The 20,164-nt window shown below is 43.5% G+C and overlaps 2 protein-coding genes across 6 annotated transcripts; one reads left to right on the top strand and one right to left on the bottom strand.

Moving 5' to 3' along the window:
• Nucleotides 1-767: 767 nt before the first annotated feature.
• On the top strand, nt 768-2,952 carry LOC119215049 (uncharacterized). The gene is made up of 5 exons (XM_037466812.2): nt 768-1,162; nt 1,688-1,846; nt 1,952-2,053; nt 2,428-2,619; nt 2,743-2,952. The coding sequence occupies exons 2-5, from the start codon at nt 1,688-1,690 to the stop codon at nt 2,950-2,952; spliced, it is 663 nt and encodes a 220-aa protein (XP_037322709.2). The 5' UTR covers nt 768-1,162.
• LOC119215048 (unconventional myosin-Ic-like) lies at nt 2,754-20,009 on the bottom strand. 5 transcript variants are annotated; one of them, XM_037466806.2, is made up of 35 exons: nt 19,878-20,009; nt 18,596-18,722; nt 17,718-17,889; nt 14,232-14,461; nt 11,462-11,620; nt 11,262-11,377; nt 10,422-10,620; nt 10,138-10,218; nt 9,806-9,985; nt 9,609-9,707; nt 9,055-9,168; nt 8,888-8,959; nt 8,678-8,797; nt 8,502-8,584; nt 8,310-8,415; nt 8,133-8,213; nt 7,941-8,032; nt 7,733-7,827; nt 7,567-7,613; nt 7,389-7,469; nt 7,075-7,180; nt 6,632-6,749; nt 6,424-6,537; nt 6,191-6,267; nt 5,823-5,891; nt 5,505-5,589; nt 5,240-5,399; nt 5,028-5,111; nt 4,844-4,937; nt 4,693-4,748; nt 4,465-4,600; nt 4,019-4,089; nt 3,840-3,937; nt 3,663-3,762; nt 2,754-3,551 (listed from the first exon to the last, which is right to left on the bottom strand). In XM_037466806.2, the coding sequence occupies exons 4-35, from the start codon at nt 14,247-14,249 to the stop codon at nt 3,525-3,527; spliced, it is 3,138 nt and encodes a 1,045-aa protein (XP_037322703.2). In that variant the 5' UTR covers nt 14,250-14,461; nt 17,718-17,889; nt 18,596-18,722; nt 19,878-20,009; the 3' UTR covers nt 2,754-3,524. The 5 variants fall into 5 exon arrangements, with proteins under 5 accessions (XP_037322703.2, XP_037322705.2, XP_037322704.2 ...); XM_037466808.2 differs by lacking the exon at nt 19,878-20,009 and having other exon boundaries at nt 17,718-17,886; nt 18,596-18,731; XM_037466807.2 differs by lacking the exons at nt 17,718-17,889; nt 18,596-18,722; nt 19,878-20,009 and having other exon boundaries at nt 14,232-15,137.
• Nucleotides 20,010-20,164: the final 155 nt, after the last annotated feature.

Here is a 20,164-nt window from a genome sequence, read left to right as displayed (position 1 = left end):
GCGAATCTGTTGCTAGGCAATGCGCACTTGAAAATCCGTCATTAAACCTTTGCAGGTGTTCGTTTACGGGGGCTGGGGAAGGAATGAGGGGCAAAGGGGAAGAGCAAAGCTCAGTTGATGAGAATGAAAAGCTCACAGGGCAGAAGGGAGTGCCGGTTAGTGCTATAGCATGAACACAGGACAGATAATAACAAATAAATCCAATCCATGTGTGGGCAGGCCTCTTGATAGTATTACATAGTGACACTAATGATATAGTCATTATCATCTTAACCTCTAACTTTGGTTTTTAAACAAACAAGCAACAACTTTCAATTTTTAGTGTCATTGCACATTCATCAATCTAACTGTAAAAGTCCAAAGGCCAATTTTCAACTTGTTTCACTGGGCCTGGTGTTAAAATACAAGGCAATACATTAAGAAAACAATCCGGAGTAAGGTCGCTAAAACAAGCAGGATGTGGAGGAAAAACATAGACGTGATACTCAGAAACAAATAGTTCCTTGATATCGAAAACTATTTTAAATCATCTTTTTCCAAAAATCACATTCAGTTATGAGTCATGAGGTTAGTCTACGAAACTGTGTGAGTCATTACTCATCTCCATCAAGAGTCCTCAAATATTCCCTTCAGATGCAGTCATGACTGTACTTCACATACTCTCTTTTGATAAGTTTCACATTTTAATAACGCGTGGGTTTTGCTTAAATTAATATGATGATGATCTATGATAAAAAAAAATGTTTTTATTTATTTATTTCCCCAAGTGCAAATTGAAACCCAATGTTAATGTTGTGCGTTATGTACCACACTCTTTTTTTAAATAAGAATTTTTTAGACTGGAGCCTACCCATAAATTGAATCAGAGCTTCCGAAAACACAAAAACACAAAACACACAGTCAACATTTCTCAAATGTCGGTTGGAAACAAAAGAAATACACACATCTTCTTTCGAGCACACTTCCTTAACTTACCTCTCTCATTTCTTTCTCAATCATTGGTGACCACAAGATGCTGAATCAGGCAGCGAGAGTGAGAAAGAAAAAAAAAACTCCAGAATGGTCGGGAAACCGAAAGCAAGACAAATATATAAACAGTACATGAGCCATATCACAGCATAAAGGTTGATCGTATCTTGATCTTGTCCACTGTTGACCCAAGGTAAGCCTATCTTAAAAATATATATGCTTAAGAGCAAAGTTTGTCTCTCTGATTTCAGTTCCTTTAACTTTGTGTTTATGCGTGTATACCTGTCATTGTTTTTGTTCTTAATATTTGTGAGAGATCATTTGGAGAACACGGGCAAGGCTGAGAAAGATGTTGACTAATGAAGCAAGTAACATACTCGTCACTTAATTAAATGACGAGTATGACTCAGCCTGTCTGTAATCTACTGGATTCCATACCTTGCACAGATAATGCCACATTCCTTACACACAGGAGTCAACACGCTTCTGCTTCAGTGCATGTGCAACCACACAAAATGTCGTGTGAAAGAATTACATAAGAAATAAAGCATTGCTGGAGGATGTTGAGTTAAAATATCATTGGACCTCCTGTTGGGAGTCTGGAAATTGAATGGCTACCTTCGCAGAAAGAGAGCAAGTGCACTTCAGCGGTACACTGTAGACTGTGCTGGAAGTGATACGGTGTAGGTCACAAACTCTGGTCCTGTCACCGTTTCAGATGACTGTTTGGCGTCGAGCGCTCATCCTCCTTTGCTGTGTACTGGGCTGTGTGGAGTCCTCATCTTCGTCTCAAGTCCTCCACAGGAACAAATACAACAACTCCTTCCGTCTCACCAGGTCCACCCGAACCCGAGTCCAGCAGCTCCAGCGGAAATATGTGAGTACTAAAAACCTTCTCCCTGCTCTACTGACTGATCGGCCCTGCACACAGCCAGGAGTAGAGTTATCCGATATTCAACGGTCACCATGTTTACTTCAACAGAATGAGCAGCAGTTGGGGAATAAGCATTTTGAGGACAGAAGTCGGCAGCTAAAGGACCTGCCGTCGCTCTCTACAGATTTCCACGGCTGGCTGAATCTGACGGTTAGTATCCTCTTTCAAGACACCGCCATGCCATGTCGGGTTGTAAAGAGGAGCGTAAATATAGACAGTAAAGATAGAAGTAGTGTGGTTGGAGGGCCCGTAGAGAGAGCTTCTCTAAATAAAATAGCGTAACTCGTTTGTTAACATAGATGCTTTGGTAACATAGATGCTACCAATTGTGTGTGCACACCGGGGCCTGTCGTAACTGCCTCACTACACACATTCATGTGAGGAAAAAAGAAGAGTTTGAGGGTCTGCTCTTGCAGAATGTAACATTTGCTTGGAATTCCCCTTTTAAAACTTCACGCTCAATGAGGGTGCTGTGCAACATTTGGATTAATTAATCACGCGGCCGTCTCTCTTCGCGCATTCAGGAATTTGAACGACTGCATGCTGCTTTCTTGGACATGCAAGCCTACTGGACGACGCTGGAGCGGAAGAGACAACAGATCGAGAAGGAGGAGAAAGAGCAGATGGTGAAGCGGGCGCCTGGCACCACTTTATCTCGGAGCATCAGGCACATTCAGCATGACCTGAGGGACCTGATGAGCCAAGTCAGCAGTCAGGTAGCCAGTCTTCTCACTGAAATTCTCTTATTTGATCCTTTTTTACCCGCCCACACAAACCCAATAGAGGAAGTGACACTAAAATCTGATGAGAAATTGTTTTTTTTTTTTTTCCTTCTTCAGATGAGTTACAAGAATAGTTCTTGGACAAAGCCAACCTTTCGCACACCCTTGAACCCACCAACCAGATCCAAAACAGTATGGGACAGCAGAGTGGAGGGTTACATCATTCTGCGGGATCTAGACCTTTACCTCACCAAGCTGGCAAGAGACTTCCTCCTTCTGGCTTCAAAAACACACTGCGACACACACACAAAAGAAAGAAACGACTGAACTGACAATCAACACCTAACAGGAATAATGGTTGTGATCATTTTCATCATTGTTTTAGTGCCGATGTTCATATGCTCTTATTTAGCTATCCATGATTTACTGTATATTTAAGGGTTTTCTTGGGTATTTCCCAAAGTTTCTTTCTCACCTCTAACGGTAAGTTAGCAATAAGCTCCCAGAAAGGACTTCCCGACATTAGGTGGTTCCCTCTTCAGTCTACTGGACTTTCCAAGTATATATTGTGTATTTATTGACTTATTTATTAACATGCTATTTATTTCAAATGGTTTCTTCACAATGTTTTACATTATTATATTTTATAGAGTGGAAATATATTTATGAATACAGAAATAAAGCAATTGAAACAGTGACAACTTCATGTTAAGATCAGTCATTATTGCAACACTAAAAAGAATCTTGTAAATCCGATGATGCCAATGAAAGGGGTCTTCCTTCTGTTGAGTTCGTTCTGTGTGCTTGTGGTATCGTCCCGTCTGCTACACACTAACACATCACAATGGCAGCCCCTTCAGTTGGCTGCAAGGATTATCAATTTTCGGGTTGCTGTTTCTTCATATGTTGTTGATCTGAGGGGCAATCTACAGAGTGAAATCAAAATCAATACAGTCAAATACAGCCAAAATGTTGACTACAAAAAAAACGTCCCCCTACAAGCTCCGCACATGACATACAAACGGGCGCTGACTCACCACGAGCAGATGTCCTCGCTTGCCTTTGGACACCTTCAGCTCCGAACCCCTGACGAAATCAATGATTCCTTCTTTGCCTCGAGCCACGGCGAACGTAATACTGCAACAAATAAAAAGACAGGATAGGACACAAGTTCTGTTGGGTCGCCACGGAGAAGCAGTCAGAGAGGGCCTCACCTGCCCGGGTTGATGTTGACGTAGTTGACCTTGCTGGCCATCATGGCTAGTTTTGTCACCAGCTCGATCACATGGTCGCAGTGCAGTACCACATCGCCCTGAGGGTGACACAGCTGGATTTAGAGTGGCTGCATGGGCGTGCGCTAGTAAACAGCCGTCACCGCTGTGCCTTACTATACCTTCTGCTTATTGTCCTCATTGGGCATGTGCAGAACAAACATCCCATCGCTGAGGGAGCTCACAGAGATGCCTGTTACAAGAGAAAACCTGGCTTAGATTCATTAAACTAATGAATAGAATCACAGTAACTGCATGTCCCCATCTCCTGTTTTATTTGTTATTCAAAGGTCATCCTCTCAGTTCAATGGATCTTTCTGGGGGGGGCGGCACAGGGTGAAGAGTATTGGACACAAACATCACTTGGTTGCTATGGATATTTTGGCAGAAGAGCACAGATAGCGTACAATAATTTGTTGTGGTAACTACTGAAGGTCAAAAAAAGATGAATCTAATTTTTAGAAAACTGTAGCAACTCAACAAGAGAAATGGAAATACAAAAAAACTCATGGACTCGCAGACGTGGGTCATATTTCTCAACATAATAAATTCTCAAAGGGCCTTTCACCTCGGAGCGCAATGTAGTCGATCCTCTGTTTGATCTTGGTCTTGTCCACTAGCACAGCAAAGGTGTTAGTGAGCAGCAGTTGGCGAGGGCGCGCCTTGAAACCCCTCCTGTCATACTTTACGACTGGTACGCCGTACTGTAGAAGCACAAGGAGACACATCACTGTGAGGCAGCACTCATTCATTAAGTTGTATTAGATTGAATAAGATGATAAATGGTCCATCTCACCTGCACTTTGTCACTGCCGAGGGTCTGGACAACTTTGAGATTGATTTGTTCACGTTCTATATAAAGCAATGGGGAACTCTGTAAATGTTATTACATATTCTGTGAGGTGTTGATTAGTGCAGAGGCAATTATTTCATAGATCAATACGTACCCAACCTGGAGTCCAGAAACAGCCTTCCAACACCCTGAGGATAGCTGTCTTTCTGATCCTTGAAAATCTCACTGGCCGCAACTTTTTGCATCATCTAGAACAAAGAAAGAAAAAAGATATTTAATATATTGCACTCACTCAATTGCAAAACTAGTGAGGCCATGTTTTTCAGCAGTGAAGTTACCTGCTTTCTCCATTCAGGCTGAACCCTCTTGCAATACTTAATGACCATGTTTCTCATGTGCAGTCTCTGCAGGTTCTCAGAGGTCTGTAGGCCACCATTGAATTGATGAGGCAGAATTTGCATTAATAACTTGCAGATTCCTACTTACCTCAATTACTTATTTATCTTTGAATCTATATGTAACAATGCAAGTCAGAAGAATGAGCGTGTACCTCAACGAGGGATGGAGGAGATGTCGGCCATGTTTTGTCCAAAACGCTCTTGGGGAGGTTTTTTCGTAGATTCTTGAGGAAGGAAAAGCGCACATGATCCAGGAAGTACTCATTCTCAGGGCAATATTCCTCGTGGCGCCAGATGAAACCTTTTATGAGCCTGGAATAAGATATATTAAAAAGAAGGGAATCAACTATAAATACGAAATGCAGTTGCACAAATGAATACAAAAACAGTAACAGTAACACAGCATCAGTGACGCACTTTCGTATTAACTCAGCGGCCTCTCGGCGCCTCTTGGCCCTCCTGCGTGCTTTCATCCCTCGCCACCCGGACTGGATCGTAATCACTGAACATACAGATAAATGCAAAGATGATCACCACACCAACTTTTACACTCAGTCGGAGAGACCATTCCAAGGCTGTTAAAGCATACGTCTCGATAAAATCAGTGTGTTTGGATGGCTAAAACATTTTTAAAACATAGTAACACAATAAACCGGATGAGTAGTTATGTATTTCATTAGGTTTTAAGGACAGTGAGACTTCATGGGAGACATAGGAAACACAAGTGGGGTCGACCTGCTCGTCTGATGCGTTGGTACTTGGCTCTCTCTCTGTAGCCTCTCCATGACGTCTGCAGGGTCAAAGCTAGAACACACCAAGTAAAAGAGATTCATGCCTTTTCAGTGACGTGTTGTGGCAGACGCTGATTCATAGTTCAGCGTGGGAGTTGAACCATTGATTAGATTTAGAGTGTGATGTAAACAAAATAATATAAATATCTAACAATATTTTGCCATCTAATCCCAAAACACCCAAAATGATAACAGTTGAATCATAACCCCACTGACACCGTAAACATAATATAAGTGTACCTTACTACGGTAATATTCTTACTAATCGTCTTCCTCTACAGCTCTATCGTGGAAACCCATTTGTACACTCACCTATCTCTGGCTTTTTTGCTTGCAGTGCATCCTCGGTGGTGAAGAGAGTTTTGGGGAAACGGATGAAGATTTTTGACCTGCAGAAAGTGGACAAAGAAATGTGTGATCACTATAAATCTACAAAGCCATTTCTAGATGGTCCCATAATCGGTTGTGCCCACCAAGCTACTCATGGACCCACATTGCCAAACACTCTCCTCCAACTCTATAGTCTCCCTCCAACAATACTTTACCTGCCCAGCTTGTACTCCTCTGCTTTGTAGCCCAGGTGGTTGACCAGTGTCGAGACACCATCTGCGAGTCTGCCGTGCCAATTGGGCCAAGTCTCAGGACACAGGGGTTTATATCTATAAAAAAACGACAGTTGTTTGAACAGACTGTTTAGTAAACAGAATGAACAATCTCTGGGGCTGAAACCCATCCAGAAAAAAAGGTCATCACCTCTCCAGGAAGGCTTCAAAGCGACGGCGATATGCAAAGCCAGCTCTCCTGACCCTCAGGTTCTCCATCAGGCCCAAGTACTTCACCTGGTGTCTGATCAGAACCTCATCAAACCTCCCTGCAGCAAGGGATCGTTTTACTGGTGACGGTAATATGCTTTTGACAAATCTCACAACAAACTCTACTATATTTTCTTCTTTCCGTCCCTGTATATACATATACTGTATATGTATATATATTCATATATACATATATATATATTCTTTCCGTCCCTGTATATACACATATATATATATATGTATATACAGTTTGTTTTGATTCTATATTTTTGTGAAATTATATTTCACATTAAAATGCTTCACAAGTCACAGCAATGCATAATTGACATTGTTTTAAAAAAAAAGTATATTATTTGACAAAAAAATGACATGGCAAAAGTGTACCTGGCTGCTTGGCATCATTAGGTTTGAGACAGCGCACATAGGACGGCTCTTTGGACATGAGGATCTCCATAAGTTTCATCAGGTTGTTTTTAAACTGAGTGGCGGCCTATGGGACAAATTTAAAACATGAAAATACAGGATGATCTCTGTATATTTGTGTGTGTATTAAGATGAAAGGGGAAATATTTCATAGGTTGATTTTAATATCACTATCTTTAAACGACAGGAAAAAGTTTGATTCAAACCACACCTAAACAGGAAAGAAAGACTGAGGGAAATAGACACAAAGAGGAGAGAGAGAGGGAAGTTCTCACCATCTCCGGGCGTTTCTGCTCCATCACTTCCTCTCTGCGGAAGCACTGACTTACGATCTGGTTGTGGGACTGGCACATGACCTGAACAGAGACCAAACAACACAACGACATGTCAACACAGTGCCACCTTCTGCACTCTCTGTGAGATTCTACCCGTGTCCATTTGTATTGTTCTTACCTCTTTCAGGTTCCTGTTCAGCAAATCATTGTTCTTGTCTAAGAAACCTGAGTGAGGTCATCAATAACACTTGTCATTAAGAAAGCAAGAGGTCTGTGGGTCATTGTCTAAAATAGCTGAATAAAGGCCGTCGACTAGTTGAATGTGCCACATATTACAGCTTTACCGTTGATATTGTAGTTGACCTCCCCTGCAAAATGCAGCAGCCTGAACTCCTCCCTAGTCATGGCCCTGCGAGTCTTTCCGTTTGCCAACTTGTGACTGAAAAGAAATACACAGGCAACAAGAGATTCAATGTACAGAGGCCTGCAGATTCAAAAAGCTACGGTCAGTCTTTGTACTGTTGGTTATATATGATGTCAGACAATGCTCACGTGACAAAATGGGGATGGCCGCCCAGTGTGTCTTCCAACTTTTCTAAAAAGGAACCGTCACAGGTCTCTCCGGGTCTCAGGCACTCCTCATCCTGAATAAACAGTCACACTATTTAACTATATATCAAAAATATTTATATATGAGTCAACATCATATTGATCACAAACAAATAAACTAGTTATTGTTCATACCAGAATGGAGATGATGCCTTTGTGCTTCTCCTCAATCAGGTCGCAAATGATCTTGTTGTCAAAGTATTGCACCGTCTCCCACTGACATCAGAGGGGCAGAGAACAACATTGCGTCAGCATGGAAGCATAAAGACCAATATGTTCATCTGACTTTTTTGTTTTGACAACTCCACTCACTGCGATTCCCTCCGTCTCATACTCCTCCTGCTCAGACCTCAGGGTGAGCTCAATGAACAGCTGCTGGAGCTTCTCGTTGCAATAGTTAATGCAGAATTGCTCAAAACTGTTTGGGAGAAGCATAAAGCATCTTAGGCCAAAGCTTCAGTCGAGTGCAAAAGATATGTCGAGGAGAATGAAAGTAACTCGTACCTATTGTGCTGTAGAACCTCAAAGCCATAGATATCCAGCAGGCCAATAACTGAGCAGCCCTTACCGCTGTGGTAGATTTCCTCCTGCATTACGCAAAGAGCACACAGCACGCAATCAAAGGGAAATCAAAACCCATTTTGTGCGTTTCTTTTTGGTCATCAGATGTGTTACCCCACCTTCAGAGCCACCGACTGATTGATCTTCTCCACCAACCAAGTGAAGGTCCGACCGTACACGGCCTTGGCTAAGGCGTCACGGGCAGACACGGCCTGCTCAAAGTTCAGTGGGGTGATCATCTGTAATGCGTATGTACAGATGTATTAAAATCACAAAACACGCCACCAAAGGAGGGAAAATGTGAGGAGCGAGGACACAAAGGTCGTCACCTCCTCTCCTTTGGCGGTGAGCTTCTTGTGAGTGAGTGCCTCCGCGAGCGCCGAGACATCGACACCCAGCAGCTGGAAAACAACGACACATCTGCTGTTAGCTGCGCTTGTTTGAAAGTGTTTTTTAATATTTGAACATGCAGTAATACTGGTGGGAACGTTCTGACCGTTGCAAGATTTGTTATATGTGTCTCAGTGGTGATGTAAGTTTCTCCTTCCTCTCCTTCCCCAAACTGAGTGTTTCCCAGATGGAGAACACTGGCGATGATGTTCAGCAATTTCTGATGTCAGACACGGGAACGACAGTTAACAACAACCTCACAGATGTTTTTAGGTTCATTTTTTTAACTAAATGAATGTCGGTCACTGAGAATATGATCTTCCTTACACAATCAGAACCGCAGACAAAGTGTTTTTCGATTACCATCTTGATTAAATAGTTACAAATACATCAGCCAGCAACATACTGATTAAAAAAACATTTACAAATGTCTTAAGTGTACAAAAAATATGGGTTTGGGTGGAAAACAATGTAAAAATAGAGATTTTTCACTATTAAAACCATATACTGTAAATCACGTCATGTTTGATCATGTAAAAATATTCACTGTGGATATTAACATTCCCAAATCATTGCTCATATTGGGTCCGTTCGTTAAAGTTTCCCATATTAATGAGGCTATGAGGGAACAACGATGTCCCAGCTGTGAATGTTACTGACCTGCACATCTTCCTCAGCGAAGCCAATAACAGACAGAGCCTTCATCACAACTTTCCAATTATTCTTGTCACTGACGGAGCTGAGTCTGGGACAGTTGCCCTGAAAACAGGAAATGTAATATTAGGCTTTGTCAGAGCTTGGTAAGAAATATTAGTTAGAAAAGAACAAAAGTCCTTAAACTTCTGCACCACACGCACCTTCACCAGATAGTTGTAGTTTTGAGGGTTCCTTTGCAGGGCCAGTGTGGTGAGCAAGTTGTCATCCCCTCCATCCAGAAGCTGGTAGAAGATGTGGAAGTTCCTCTCTCCGTGGTTCTGGTGCACCACACGGGATTTCTCCAGCAGGTAGTTTAGGATGTGACCGCCCACTGGCGCCCCCTAGGAGGAGTCATGGGTGACACAGGTTTAGCACAATAGAGTTTTTAATGTTTGAGGTTCTGTGATATCACTAATCGAACAGCTGTTTTAAGCATGGAGTAAGCACATGTGATTTCTATAAAGAGTGCGAAAGGAAAGAGGGGAGGGTTCACCCTAAAGTCAAACTGGACCCCCATGTATTTTCCAAAGCGGCTGGAGTTGTCATTCCTAAATGTTTTGGCGTTGCCAAATGCCTGCGGAAAGCAAAATCAGAGAGAGAGGAAGTTAAGAGCAACAGCACAGGCACAAAATCAAACAATCAGGAATAAACGTTAGGAAATATTTACAAGAAACAAATATGCAAAGGTCATTCAGATTCCTTAGTCAATCAGATAATGCCATATACTGTGAAAGTCTGATGTTGTTCTGATTGTGGCGGTTTGAATAGTTTAAATACCTCCAGAACAGGGTTGGACTGCAGTAGGCGGTCACCAAGGGTCGCCATGTGCTCATTGACGGGGCAGGTGACCGCGTAGTACAGGAGGATCTTCTTGGACGCCTCTGTTTTGCCCGCTCCACTCTCCCCCGAAATCATGATACACTGGTCCTTCCTCTCGGTGCGCATGGCTCGGTAAGTGGTGTCTGACAATGCGTAGCTGAGGGAAAAAAGCAAAAAGCAGCATCAGCTACAGATCAACATACGTTTGAAACATGGTGATGGAAAAGTGACACAAAGCTTCTGTCCACCACAGGACACGGATATGTTTCTGTTTTAGTTTACATGCTTGTTATTATCACATGTATTTATTCATTTGATGTTTATACAAAAATAAGAAGGCGCAGATAATGAAAAATCCCCCATAACACCAAGCTACTCATGAAACATGTGCATTCACAAATACACTAGCTTAAATAAACTTGATCATGTATAAATATTAAAGAGGAAATGCACAGAAAACTTAGTCACATAAACGTAATCAAAGAAAACAGCAGAAAAAACAACAGTTACCAACAAAGTAGGGATATAACTCTAGTGACAGTTACATGTTAATTATATGAAGGTGTGCAGAGCTGAAGCAATTACATTAATTGAGTAAAAAAACGCCCCCCCTGTAATTAATTGATCATAAAAGTATTAGTAAATTGCAGCCTAAAGGGTTCCACCCATATACAGCATATGTATTGAGCATCACTGAATGTCTCATCATCATGACGTGATGTGATTGTTAGCTGTTGGCAGCAGCGGACAGTGGAGCAGATTGATTAATAAATGTCTGAGGACCACGAGGTGACTCACATGTGAGGCGATATCTCATAAAAGCTGACCCCTCTGTAGCGTTCCATCTGCTGCTTGGAGTAAATCTCCAGCTCTTTGTAGGGGTTCACCGACACCAGCACCGAGCCAATATACGTCTGAGGCAAAACAACACATTTCACTACGTTTCACCACAGCCTGTGAAATGTTTTGGTACAAATGAAGGAAATTGGCTGAGTTACATAGATGAGGCCTTCCCCGAAGCGTCTCCGTAGGTTCTCAATGAAGGCCGCCTCGCTGTTGAAGTTTTCCAGCAGGACAAGGTCCTGCACGCCGACCCTGTCCCGGGCCGTCAGGGCACTCTCCATCACCAGGCGCACCCGTCCCTCAACATCCACCTCCTACGAGAGGAGAAGAGCAGCAGTAACATTACAGAGAGGAAATGTACACTAAGCAGGCCATTCAGCAACACTGCAGGGAGAATAAGAACTTCCACTAACTTCAATTACACTCTGTCAACCAACAGGGGGCGCACTGGGTGGTACATTTCACCCAGTTACAAAGAATGTGTGACACCTCACGCTCAATGTTACAATGATTACAACATAATTATCTTAAGATTGAATATATGTATGTATATGGAGATAAATATTTTCAGAAACATCTTCAGGGCAAACACCTCAATACTCACTAAGTACAGCAAAACAAGTGTGTAAAAAAAAGTAAGACGTTGTCAGGATGACACAATGAAGACATCTTAGGAACCCAAAGGGGAAGCAGACAGGATGGAATATTTGATTGTGTGGTGGAGATAGTGTGTTATGATGTATGTACAGTACACACAGCTCCATGTCCCCGGACGAGATTTCACCCGTGTCACAAGGAGAGCGTGTGTACAACCCAAACATCATTGTGCAGGCGGAAAAGAATGACCAGAAAGCGTGAGTGAAATCTTTCAGATATGCCCTCAGGTCGGATGTTAAAAAGCCAACCAAATGCACACTCATCGTACGCACATACCATACATAGGGATACAACTGCCAGTAGTCAATACTTACTGATAATAAATATCCAGGCGCACAATTCGGTGTGCAACCAACGCACTAAACCCCGACAAACCAGCTGCACACCATCTTCAGTATCAGATACTTCTGAGCGGCGCCCGGCTGTTTTTCTTTAGACACCCATGAAGAAACTAACAAGCAGAAAGTGGAACAAAGGGGATGGACTTCCACAGGACTTCTGTTTTTCTTGAACGCAAGACCTCTCAAGGGTCTCATTTGGCTGCTTAATACCGGTAAAAAGGTCATTATCTCTCGGCACCGGAAGCCAACAGAACAATAGTGGAAGATCGCCAAGGAGCGAGAGCAAAGGAAGAATTTCCACAGCAGCCCCTCCTCTCTGCTCCACCTTGGGAGTATTGTTCTCCCACCCCTGCAGGTGGGCTTCCCACAGATAGTTAGTACAGTTCACTGATTTTTCCAAAGGATACAACCAAGGAATGTTGGGGTCAAGTTTGGGGCGTGCGCCATGTGGATGCCACTAAATGCTTCTATGTCATGTGTCAACAGCTGTGCATGCTTTTATGCACCCAGGATTAGTTTTTGCATGTATGGTCAACAAGAAGCCTGCATTTATGACCCCTATGAGGCAATAGTAGTTTAACTAATAGTGCAGGTCAAAACATTGACCGCCTTCCCCAGCTGTGAAGGATGCCATGAAGGTGCTGCTGGAGATGTTTGCAACATGTCCTAGAAGTATTGTGACAGTGTTACTTATTATGAAATGTAAGGAAGCCATGCGGACAATTTTTATTTAGACTTTCATGTGACGTGGTTGCAGGTCACATGACATAGAACTAGGGAACTAGGGAAAGACATGTGTTCAGAATTCACATGGACCTCCTCGGGTCGATGAGGCTGCCCAGCACCACCCGTCTCTGGAAAGACTCTTTCATTCCATCTTCCTCAGATCTCCAACCTTCTACGTTCATATTTTATTAAGCTGTTGTGCTGCCAGAGTCTGTGCAGTGTCCACATTCCCAGTGTGTGACACATCCACATGTTTTATATTCTTGTTTTTTCTTTTACTTTCTTTTTTTATCAACACAGAAACAAAGCAAACATTATTTTCCATCTCTCTCTCTTTTTTCAAGTTCAATTTTTTGGGGGGGATTTTTGTTGTTGTTGTACTTTATACATTTTAAGGATAAAAAGCCCCACAGAAAACAGTTCTGCCTCTTCAGCTTGGTGGAAGAAACTCTTAAAGGGCGTGAAAATCATTGTCATGGACATACGGTGGCTGAGATACACCCTCAGAACCACAGGTCTGTGATGGAGACAAACCCAGTACAACCTGTGGCCCCTGCAGCTTTGTTGTCAGAGAACTGACCTGAGGCCCGGTTGCTACAGCTGTGAGGCGTGGCCTGGGAGAGGTACTTGGATCTATGGATTTACAACATGGGGTGGGGGGGGGGGGGGGGAAGTGTTGATAACCAACGAGCTTCAGTGAAATCTGGTGGTTTGAAGATGCAGCAGTGGGGAGGCTAACTAAACAGTGGGACTTGGCTCCAGGCCCCATGACTAAGCTCTGCTGGGCCGACTGCATTCGGATTGTCTTCCTTATAAGGAAAGCCCCACCACCGTCCCAGGGTGAGCTGCTCTGGGGCCGCAGCTGGCTCTCTACCACTCAGGTGACAGTACTGGAGGAAGAATACCAAGTTTATTCTTTCAGGGCTGCATGGGCTGAAGCCTATACAAACCCCCCAAATACTGACTGACTCATACATGGGCAAAAAAGGATAAAGAAAACAACTTCTAAGTAACTCATTGTTCTGTCCCCCCCCCACACACACACACACACACACCCCACCTCCATAAATGAGACATTGAATTGGTAGAATCGGATCTTTACTGTGTAAACAGAGATAATGGGTGCGCACACACATACACACACACACACACACGCATGCATGCATGCATGAAAACATAACAAGGAGCATCAGGATCTTACCCTGCCTTGGTACCTCATCCTGTCCTCGCTGGAAGACGACTGTATTGGTGCCCCTCCCCAGGCTGGCGCTCCTCCTCGTGTCAGACGGACTCCTTAACTTCTCATCCACCTTTCGCCCATGGGTGACACGAATATCTTCTCCCTCCTCCTCACCCACGTCCGTTACTTTCTCACTTTCTCTCCACTCCACTCTCTCCCTCCACGTCCCGTGTCCTGCTCGTCCGACTTCCCTGTGAGGACAGAGCATACGCACTCGGGCCAAAACGCGGACAGCCCCTCTTGTTTACACCTTCAATTCATCTTGCCCCTTTTGACAAGTAAAGTAAATGTCCGCCTCTCTGAGAGTGCCTCTGCTTCCCTGCAAACCACACTGCATGAAACAAGGGCAGGAACTACACTCACACGTCACAAAACGGGGCAAAAAGAAAAGAAAATAGTCAAAGGAAAGTGGGCTGTCGGGAAGAGCCAGGCGGCCCAGAGGGTTTGGAAAATTTTGCTAAGAGCCCCAAACTACAAACATGTAATCACTGTGCAGCTGTATAAAAGGGTAAGAGAGAGAAGAAAAAAAAAACATCACATGATGAGATCTCAGTACATTCTTGCTCTCCTTCCCTCCCAGTTTAGTCCGCTCCCTCCCTTTTCTCCCGCAAGCCGAGACAGATTCGCATTAGAGATGTGAGTTATGAAAGAGTTTCAACAGCAGCTGACGGTCTGTGGTCGTCTTTCAGTGCAGACCAAATGACTTCCCCCAGATTTTTGGATATCGGTTATTGTAAGAGGTCTGAGTCATATTCCCCGACTGTTTGGTTTCCCGGGCAACGCTCATAATGCAACAAGTCAACATCTTAGTAAGTGGATGTAAAATGTGCTGTCGGCTTCGCCCGTCTGATTCCTGACATCCTGCGCGGCCGATGCCACATTGCTCCGGTGACCCCCCCCCACCCCCCCCCCCCTCCACGGGTTAGCCCCTCACCCCGTTTACCCTCGCTCTGTCTCCACGCCTCACTCGCTTTCCTTTGCCAGCATCATCAAACAGCCAACGCTGAGGAATCTGAATAATGTTGCCCAGATGGAGAGAGCCTCTTGTTCTTAGTCCCTGGCTGTCTCAATAGTTCTTAGAGCAAGGAAGAAATGTCTCAAAGGACCTTCTATGGGGATATTTATAAGTTGTGCTGCTATGTCTGTGGTTCGCTGGCTGAATGAGTTGATTTGGTGGTAAATAAGTCTCCCCACTAGGGTAAATAAAGCTTTCTCACTCATTGACACTCCATTCGTTGACTTTTTCAAAAGATTGTGAGCCAATTGGTGTCTCTCAAAATCCCATTTTGGTGCTTTGCTTCTTTTACTGCATTTGGTGAGCAGTTGGTCTATCCCAGTTAAATCAAGTCAAGTTTTTATATATATATATATATCTAATTTCTCTCAAAAATTACTAACTTGCCATAGGGGGGGATTTCATCCAACATTTCCTCACTGGAACCAGTCAAATGTTCCCTGAAAGCTTTTCTTCATAGCAGCCTCCCTGCCCGCTCATTACTCGGTTACCTCATCACATTCCCTCCACAATGTGCTCTGTTCACCTCAAATAATCAGGTCAGTTTTGTGTGGCGCTCAAAAATCAAAAGAAATTTGTACAATGAGATGACAGTGGCTCATTTAGTGTGCACTGCAGCAGGAATGGAAGGTATTGTTGGGTTCCCCTATCAGAGCCAAACAGTCCCCTCAGGAAATATTCTGGACGTTATTTGGTGTGTACACTTCAGGATGTTTGGTTTGAAATAACTATGAAAATGAGTTAATTAGTTTGCTGAGCCTGTTGTTTCGTGAATTATGGTACCAGCATGTTGAATGAGGGTTGTTGTGTGACCAGGAGAACACGGGTCTGTGACTCGCTACTCGCTCTCTTGTGAGCTCCACTTTCAGGCAGAGCAGCAGGCGCAGGCCTAAGTGTGACTCAACGAGGTGTCGAATGTCACACATGCCTCAACTTTAGTCCGGACCCTCTTTTGGAACTAATTCCATTGGTAAGACTTGCCCAGCAGCTATTGCTCGCGGGCTCGCATGAACAAACAGCTTCTACCCCACCGCGGGGATCACTGCAGGAGCCCGTCATTTATTAGGAACACGGTAATTGCTCAAAACATAATTATGAGTGAACAAATAACAAAATGTAATTTGCTTATGTGCTACACCATTTATTCCGCTGAGCTTTGAATATACCGCGGACAGATCGCTGGCATCCAAGGAATAGCATACGTACCCACACGCATGTGGTTCTCTCCCAACACATCTGGTTAGTGTACTCTCCACACATCTGTCACAAGCTCACTATACCAATGATATCCAAAAGACACTAGTCAAGTCAACCAGAAATAAACTACACTTCCATCGCAGCACGCATCTTCCCCACCTGAGCTTGTGATGTACCCTACGGCATTATTTCTTGCTGAGCGTTTTTTTTCAAATAATGTTCCTATCTTTGTTTAGCAGTTCCTGTAAAAAGGATTTCCTTCCTAGCTCTTTCCTGATGTTCACAATCTTTCTTCATAGCAATTTAGTTTGAGCTCAGTTCTGAAGTGAACTAGGCCTATCTAGGTTTTTGTAGCATCTCTTGCTTTGTACATCTAGCTGCTTTAAATGGTTTCCCTCATCAGTCTGTCCAAAATGTATTATGCACCGTAAACTGGTGCCAAAGGTTTAACTGTTAACATGAGGGCTGAAGGGATGAATAGTGGAGGACGTATACGTTCCAGCCAGAAGGTTTCCACCCACTCCATCAGGAGAGCTGAGATCCAGGTGTGCCAGGAGACACACCTGGACCTCATCTCCTCATCAAGGAGTGGGTACAAAAGGACCAGCAAGGACGAAGTCAGAGGAGAGACTTGTTGGGATTTTTGTTTCTTCATGGTGTTTTATTAAAAACAATTACTACATACCATCAATCCTGTTAAAATAATATGGATGATAGCACTGACCCGATTGATTAATGCCAACTGTCTCTGTCCACACCTGAACTCATTTAACATAATATGGGACAAATCCAAAGAATCCACCCATAGCCCTTCGCGCTCTATATTCCTGTTTGCACATGTCTGTGATATAGGAAGCGCTGTTCCTCATCTTGTATTTAAATTGCTATGGTTTTCTCAATCAATATCACACCGAATCACAGAGCAAAGATGACTGGGCAGGGTGGAAAAATGAGTTTCTCTTCGCTCACTTACAATTCTCTCCCTGCTACCCTTTCACACACACACACACACACACACACACACATAGGGGAAACTCGTGTGAATAAATGAGATAGAAAACAACCTCTGATCTCCATCTCGCTCATACAAATCTCCCCTTAATAACTTTCACATAAATGTATCTCTGTCTTCTTTCCTTCCAATCTCTGACCTGTTATGTTGCATTATGCATGCATCACTGTAGCGCTATTATAGAGTCAGCTACAGGGTGGCAGATAAATGTGGGTTTACTAACCTAGGTTTCTTCGCTGTTTGTAATATCCTTGGTTGAGATGTTGTTGTTTTTTTTCAATCACCTATCGTCCATCCGCGCTGAGCTCCCTCAACACGCATCTGCTTTCCCGTTCACCCCGTTCTCACCTCGACTGCCTCTCATCCCGCAGATACTTGTTACACCACAGGAGCTGCTAAATGGATCAAAGTGTAAAACAAATCGCAATGAATCAACAAGCTGTGGAAACACAGTAATAAGTGTCGTAGGAATTTAAAAGAAAAAATATGTATTGGTGATATGGTAATATAAAAGGGACGTCTTGCTTTATAATAATAAGCAAAGTCAACATGGGGATTAGTACAAGGTATCGGGTCAAAAGTGCAACTTCCCCAGACGCTCATCACTAGATCAACTCCTCTTGTTGATATGAATTATAAGATGGTTTAGGGCTCTGCCTAGTGGTCGCCATATCAATTACACAAAACTGGCTCCCATGCATTTGTTTGTGTGAAAGAGACATTACATTTGTTTCCTCAAAAGATGAATCCAAATGAGCTTAAAAATGACTTTGTGTCAGGCCCCGCAAACAGAAGGAAATCCCCACGATCTTTTTTCCGATGTTAAAACCAATGACAAGAGTCCTAACTTGCATCCAGTATTTTTCTTTCTTTCTTTAGTATTTCCACACTGTGGCAATTCTACTTTTCCTCGGGCAAAACATCTCAATATCTATTCAACCCCCACCCAGCACAAAAGCTTTTAAATAATTTAACACAACTGCAGAACAAGTATGACTGGACACATTGTTTATGCATCTTGAACATCACAAAACTTCAGATGCACAAACACAAAACTAATGTAGACCCATTTCTTTTCTAAACACAATGTAATACGCCTACCTGGTCTTCCGTGGTATTCAGAGGGCATGAAGAGGTTGACTGAAGCTGAACAGGACACTTTCTCCGTCCACTCTTGTGTCCCGAACCGCAGGGTCCAAACGGATGCAATTACGAAACAGCAAACGTACTTAAAAGTAAAAAAAATAAAAAAAATGCTAACGCCTGATCCCCTAAATGCAAAAGTGAATCGCAGGGCGTTGTTAGCCCAGAAATCCGCCAGGGGGCGGCAGCGCCGAAGAGAACCCTCGTAGTCTTCAGATCGGATGCCCAAAGGTACCATGGAGGCACCTTGTAAAGGTCAACTGGTGATAAAGGCGGTATTAGACTACACATTCCCGCACATTCGCTACAACTGGCTGTCGAGATGTATGATCTTTATCGAAGTGATATTCCCTCGCTGTGCTTTTTACCTCAGGAAACATAAGGGTCTCTCGAGGACCCAAACCATGCTGCGATTTTACTTCCCTCCAACTTTGTGGGACTTAATTAAAAGGGAGTGGACATTGGACTTCGCAAGTGTATGTTTGATTTGTATGTAACGTTAATTAAATGAAACCTCCGAACTTGGGGCCATTACAAAATAAATTGAATTGACAGGAATTGCACAAAAATAGACCTGGTTAACGTGAATAGTCGTTGTACACATGTCATGATAACTTTTGTGTTTTCCCAATGCAGCATTGTTGTCTAAATCAAGTGTTACCCATTAATTAACGACCAATAACGCTAAGATAGCAATGTCGGCCAACTACTAGTTAGCTATTTAAGCTACAGTAGTTAGCCCTACTGCTGCTATCGGTTGCTAGCTGCTTTATGGTAACTAATGCTAGCTAACATTAAACATCTCTCAATGTTTCTGTCAAAGCCGTGTAGCCATCTCATTTAAGATAACTTAACATCGCTGACTATCAGAGCAACGTTTAACTGTATTTGGCGTTATTCAAAATATTTAATTGACGTAACGCTCGGTTTACTTTAACGTAACTCCACTTGATGGCGTAACGTTAGTATTAAAATAAAATGACCCACTGACGTCAGCTTGTGGTTTACGCCGACGTCACTGCAAAATAGCCAGTGACGTAAAACTACTCACGTAAAGTCGTTTTAACTGCAAACAAAACACGTTTTTAAGTTACGTTCTTTGGGTGAACGTGTCAATAACAAACGGGAACTTATTAAGAGTGCGGCACTACTCGTCATCGTGGACCGAGAGAAACGGATTACTGCGAAGTAACGAGGCCCCGCACGGTCAGTACCACGTTACAGGCAGCAGAGGACCGACCTGCTGCAGTTGTGTGAGGGCGCCGCTGGGTGAGTCCCTCTCTCTGCTCCGCTTCTGTCTCCGCAGCTCCCTTTTTCCCCAAAGAAAAGAAGAGGAGAACCAGGTCCGGCGGAGGAGGGCCGCCGCCATTACCGGGAGAGCTTTGCAGAAATACCACTTTCACACACGCAATCTGCTCACGAATTGATCGGGACGTGCAGAGTTTTTCTGATGCAGTAGAAACACATTTCAAGACGACACGCCGCGGCGATCGCACGGAAGCAACGTTGTCTCGTGTGCGCAACCCG

Source organism: Pungitius pungitius, chromosome 16, assembly GCF_949316345.1.
Source record: "Pungitius pungitius chromosome 16, fPunPun2.1, whole genome shotgun sequence".
NCBI classification, from domain to species: Eukaryota; Metazoa; Chordata; class Actinopteri; order Perciformes; family Gasterosteidae; genus Pungitius; species Pungitius pungitius.
This window is presented reverse-complemented; position numbering and strand designations above follow the sequence as displayed.